The following is a 5,746-nucleotide window of genomic DNA, read 5'->3' as shown; positions in this document are numbered from 1 at the left end:
GGTCGTGGTGGTGGGGGACGGCGGCTGCGGGAAGACGTCGCTGCTGATGGTGTTCGCCAAGGGCGCCTTCCCCGAGGTGAGCCGGCTGTGCCGGCCTGGCTGGGCGGGCAGGGCTGGGCAGCGCCAGGAAGGCTTCTCCCTGACGGGAACCGCTTCTCCTCCCTTTGCAGCAATACGCGCCGTCTGTCTTCGAGAAGTACATGACCAGTGTTACGGTGGGCAAAAAGGAGGTCACCCTCAACTTGTACGATACCGCAGGTAAGGGCTTGTTGGGGTTTTTTCCCACACACTCTCTGTTTTCTCCATCCCAAAGCTGTGAGAGGTGGTTTCTGTGCAGCCACTGGCCTGGGACTGTCCCCAAACCCAGCTCCTGGGTTTTTGTAATTTCAGAGAAATAAGCAGAAACTGCTTCTCCCGGTGTAAAATGTCGCTCCTGTGAACATGCCCATATTTCTGCTGCAGCAGCTTTTGCTGTGTCAACTTAAACCAGACTGATAAAAGAAGACTGTAAAGCTAGACATATTTTTCAAGCTGCTTTTCTACGAGCACACTTTTAGCATAATATCACAATTAAAACTGCTAGAGATTAATGTACAAACAAAACAACAACCGTTACCTGTTGCATGCACAAATGTGCCTGCTAGAAAAAAAGAGTTGCTGATCTGATCCCAGTTCAGGCTGTGGACTTGTTCATTATCTTAACAACCCAGTTTATTAAGAGAATCACATCAAATAGCAAACCTATCTGAAGTTCTGTCTAAAACCTGGTTCCCAGATGCAAAGCGTAATGCAATCAACTAGGAAGATATTTTAGTCTCCTGCCATGTATGATTAAATAGTGAAAGAGAAAAAGGCTGGTTTCTGTTCAAAATAAAAAGGCCACAGCAGTTAAAGTTATTTGAAAATGCTGGTAGTTTGTTCAGGTTCATTTCAGGAACTTGTGAAATGGTTTGTGTTCAACTTCATTCAAAGTTCCCAGACTCTGTTATCCAGCTGTGTTCCTAAACGAACCCTAAAGTTGACACGTGCTCCGTTTCAGCTCAGTGTAAATCATCTGTTTCAGTTCAAGCCTGTGGAATTGTCCCAAATTCAGACCAAGACAAGAACCGAATGCAGTCCATATTCATTTTTAATAGCAGTAAAACACACTTTCCTTCCTGCCTACCATAGGTGATATATGAAAATATAATGTTAAAATTTTTTAATCTAAAAGTGAATTTTATTGCTAATCTTGACTGCAGTGTAGAAAGATCCTGAACACCCAATTTGCCAATGTATCTTCTTGTGGCAACCTTGCTGTTCTCGAGTCCAGTGATTTGGGTAATGTAGCTTCTGCTGAAGGGCAAGGCTTCTAAGTGTTAAAGGAAAAGAGAAGGGCTGAAATCAAGTGTGAGCAACCAAAGAGGGCTTTCCTTAATATAGTGTTGGAGCAAAGAACTTGTCACAGTGAACTTGTTGAATTTAGATGTTTGCTGTCAGCGTGGAATTTTTGTGTCACCCGGTTCTTGATACCTGGCCAGCTCTCATTTAAAATTACCGTGCTGCAGCTTCCAACATTTGCCTTTGGAGTCTCTTCCAGGCTTTAAGGAATGTGGGCTGGATCCAGAAACGGTGGTAGGTAGGGCAGGTTCAGTATTGCAGAACTAAACCCTCACAAGCCTGACATAAGTGCCCAGCTTCTTGCGTCATGCAGAGTTCAGCCACCAGCAGCCTGGAGAACACTGAACCCGCTGCTGGTGGCTTCTCTTACCCCATTTCCTTCTTCAGGCAGAACTTTAGCAGTAAGTGTCTACTCTTCCACGTTCAGTTCACAGCTATAAATCTTACCTTGGACCAAAGCACTGCCCCACTGAAGAACATTTTGTGTCTCATAAGACACTCTGGGAAGTGGAGATGCCACTGTTGCCTGGTTGGTAGAGCTCTTTGCTGTGAAAGAGCAATTGTTTTCAATCTCTCATCTGGAAACTTTGAAACCCAACATGTTTCACCTCCCAAAGCAGTGTCCTGGCCACCAGGCTACAAGTTGCTAGAGGCTACTGACCCTTGTCTCCCTGTGAAATTTCTTCTGCTTTGCGTGAGACACATCAAGATTATCAGGTGTGAATAGAGGGGGCACATTGCTGCCTTGGTTAAGGCATTTGCTTGGGAGGGGGAAAGACTTGAGTTTTAGTTCTGTTTCAGAGCTGCTTACATAGTTTTATGTTACACATCTGTCGTACTCTGTAATTCAAGCAGCTTTTCATCCTTTTTCTGAAGCTGGAAGTTATGCTGGAGGACAAACTCACTTGAGCACACATTTTAATCCCGTCCTGTTTTTAATAATGCAAAACCGATGTTGAGTTCCTTAAGGTTTAGACTCGGACAAAGAGTTGTGTCCTCTCCTCTAAGCTCAAATTCAGCAGGCGAACAAGGAGGGCGTCCAGCTCAGCAGAGAAGAGAGCTCCTGTCCCTCTGCCACATGGGTGCAGCATGGGAGATGCAGTTTTGGAATTGGCATTTCCCTGTGTTGACTTGCTTCTGTCATATCATGCAGCAGCAGCTCATTCAATTCCTCTCCCAGCTGGGTGATGATGCTCTGGGGTGGGTGTACAGCAGCAATTGCAGCTTAAAGAGGGCTCTAAACGTACAACTTGCTACTGGAAGTTCAGTGATTTAACAGCATAGGATATTGGCTGTATTTTATGAATCATCTTCTGACTTACTGAACTGCTTGAGTTGGTCTTGCTCTTCTCTAAAATCCTAAGACAGCTTTAACACTTGTGTTTTGCTTCTGCGTCTGAAATGTTCCCAAATCATTCATATTTCATAAAATCATTTTAATAGGATCAAAAGGATGTAAAACCATTTCTGAGGTGAAGGGCTTCAGCAAAGTGCCAGGCAGCAGCGTAGGGGAGGAGAAGGCAAAGCTGTTCTTCTAAAAGGTGTCACTGGCTCTTCATTGTGCACCCACTGCAGAAAGGACTTTGATATTTTTAGGATCTTGCTAAGAGCAGCATTAAATAGAGCTGCACGTACTTCAGCATCATGGGAAGGTAAAGGACAGGTTCACTCTGTGACTTGTTTAAAGTTAGAAGGATTCTTTGTATTGTCAAGTCCTGCACAGCTCGAGACTTTGAGCTTGTCCTACTTACTGAAGGAGAACACAAACAAAGGGCCTGAGAATCAAACATTTCAAGCTACAAAAGGTGGGTTGTTTTTTTTTTTTCTTGTCAAGAACTTTAGTAATAAATGAAGTTAATGAGTTATTCTAAAATATGCTAGAGTAACTTTTTAGTGAGACTTCTGTACTCTGCTGCTCCATCTTCCTCATCAGAGACACCTCTTGCCGTTGCAGGAAGTTGGTGGCATACACATGCAATGTGTAAAGCCTTTGTAATATCACTTGTCTTGTTGCAAACAGGCTTCACTGCTGCTTATTCAATTAAAAGTTTCCATTTCTTGCTGTGCTTGTTAGAGACAAAGGCACTGAGAGGTAAATTAACTCTGTCATTTTTTTTACGTGCTGAGGGAACAGCGTTGATGCTCAGACACAAGGTTCCGTTTCTGATGCTCCTTGGTGCAGGGCTTTCTCAGACCAATGAAAAGAGCTCTGCTGGGCTGGGGGAGGCTGGGGAGGAAGTAATGCCTCATCATTGCGGCCGCTCGCTCTGACTAGCAGGAAGCACACGCGGGGTTTTTCAGGTCTGTCATGACAGATGCACGGCAGTCTGAGGCCTTACGAGAACTTTAAAAAGCTGATATGTGCAAGAGTAATTTTTATAACGTTGAAAGGGAAGGCGTGCCTGAGGAAGACAAAAAACCCCAACTTTTTAATTGCAGTGTGTCCCCCAGAGTGTCCTCTGCCACTGGCTTTATTCCTGCCAAGAAGAGAGTCTGCCATTTTTTTCTAAATTTAGTAGTGAAAAAACACAGCTGCCCAGCTAATAACCATGGTATTTCCATGGAGCCTGCAGAATAACAAATCAAAGAAAATTGGGTGCAGTTCTCTGTGGCTGTGAGAGCTCCTCCCCAGCGGTTCCATGTCGATCCCAAACCGTGAGTGTGGAGTATTACAGGCAGCACGGGGCGTGCGTGGGAAGTGGTTGGCTGGTCTGGACCGGGTGGCAGGATGTTACCTTCTTCCTTCCCACTGGTGGTCAGTAGCGATGGACAGTGCTGCAGGACTTCGGGCAGCACAGGCTCCTGGCCTGGCAAGTCTTCACTCCATTCTTGACCCTCTCCTGTCACTGTCACTGGGTGCTGAGCTCCTTTAGGGACTGAGCAATGCACAGGCTGGCACTTCGGTGGTGAATTGGCAAAGGGGTGAGGAAGAGCAGACAGAGGTGAACGTGCACGTGAGAGCAAGACCTTTGGTTTCAATTCTTTCTCCAACCATCACCTGAGGTCCCACCTGGCGGTAGGTCCCAACTGCAGAGATGTGGGTTGTGCATCGTGTCACAGAGGCACGTGGGAGTCTGATCTTTGCAAATAATTAGCAAATTTTAAGTGAATTCAGCTGAACAGAGTTTTTGCTTTAAAAAAAAACCCCACAGAGTCTCTGATGCTACAGTGGACTGAGGAGGGCAGAGGAGTCTCACAGATATGCTGACACCTGGGCAGATATTTGAGCAGTTCTTCCCCAACGTGCTGTTTGTTAATTGGGGAAAGAAAAAAAGCTGCCTGTGCTTGAGGAAGCACACTCGGGGGCTTTGTATGTACATTCAGTTCCTGCTTAGCTTCAGCCCCGAGTCTTCATTTTAAAACTCCTCTACTCGAAGACCTCAATCTGTGTCAAATTAGCTCTGACCACAGACTGAGCAGTTTTACAGAGAAAAAGTCTCCCAGGCCCTTTCTTGCATTTCATCAGCAGCACTTAAGGACAGGGGGTGAAAAGGATTGTTTTCAGCGAGAGGGATGTCGATGTTTAGACACAGCTTGATCTGGATCCTGTTACATCCTCAGCAGCTGAAGAAGTGCATCTGAGCTCTTAAAGAATAGCTTCCTCTCCTTCAAGTGAGTGCTGCAATCATCCCACTGCAATACAAGTTAAGCAATTACCATCTAACCTTCCCCCCCTGGTCTCTGAGTTCTACCTCGTCCTGTGCTCTGCATTTGAAATTCAGATACACACGGAGCTGCATTTTACGCGGCAGCTTTTCCTCATGTGTTTATTTTCTCAGTTTGCTTAAAAAACCCATAACTGCACAGCTGGTTTTGAGGATGAAGGTGCAGTTCACTGGGGCACATCTATAGTTTTTGACTTGCAATACAGCATATTTGTGTCACATCATGGAGGACACCTCTTCTGTTAACCCCTCCAGGAGAGTATGGCTTTAGCTGCACATTCCAACTCCAAGCAAATGTGTTTCTTCCAAGAGGACAGACCTGTTTGCCTCACAAATTGCCAGCAATAACTTGGAAGACTTTTTAATTTTACAAGCTACTTTGGTAGAAGCTCGGAGCATGAACTTGAGCAGGGAAAATCATACAAAGCACATAACACTAGAGGAAGTTAGGAGAGGAAAAAAAAAGATGTTTGGCACCTGATGTGTTTACTGCATTGAGAGGATTAGCTCAGCAAGAAAATAGTAAAGTGGTTGCAAACAAGTAGGTGGATTTGGGAGAATAAGAAGGGCTAAACAGTACAGTCTTTGCTCAAACGTTTGTACAACATGCATAATTTTGTCAGTTGTCTATTATTTCTGGGTTAAACATTGAAGGATTAATCCTGCACACTGCTCTTGAAGGATCTCAAATACAGAGAGCG

At 45.0% G+C, this 5,746-nt stretch overlaps 1 protein-coding gene across 1 annotated transcript in view; it reads left to right on the top strand.

Moving 5' to 3' along the window:
- The first annotated feature begins 7 nt into the window (after window positions 1–7).
- Window positions 8–5,746, top strand: part of LOC104523405 (ras homolog family member F, filopodia associated) — a 9,579-nt gene continuing 3,840 nt past the window's right edge. Inside the window, exons 1-2 of the mRNA XM_010165963.2 lie at window positions 8–76; window positions 171–258. Coding sequence (XP_010164265.2) covers window positions 47–76; window positions 171–258 — 118 coding nt within the window. The 5' untranslated portion in view covers window positions 8–46. The remainder of the gene's footprint in view (window positions 77–170; window positions 259–5,746) is intronic.

This window comes from Antrostomus carolinensis, unplaced genomic scaffold (genome assembly GCF_000700745.2).
Source record: "Antrostomus carolinensis isolate BGI_N321 unplaced genomic scaffold, ASM70074v2 scaffold22654, whole genome shotgun sequence".
Classification (NCBI taxonomy): domain Eukaryota; kingdom Metazoa; phylum Chordata; class Aves; order Caprimulgiformes; family Caprimulgidae; genus Antrostomus; species Antrostomus carolinensis.
Note: the sequence above shows the minus strand (reverse complement) of the source record. Positions and strands in the feature narration are given on the sequence as shown.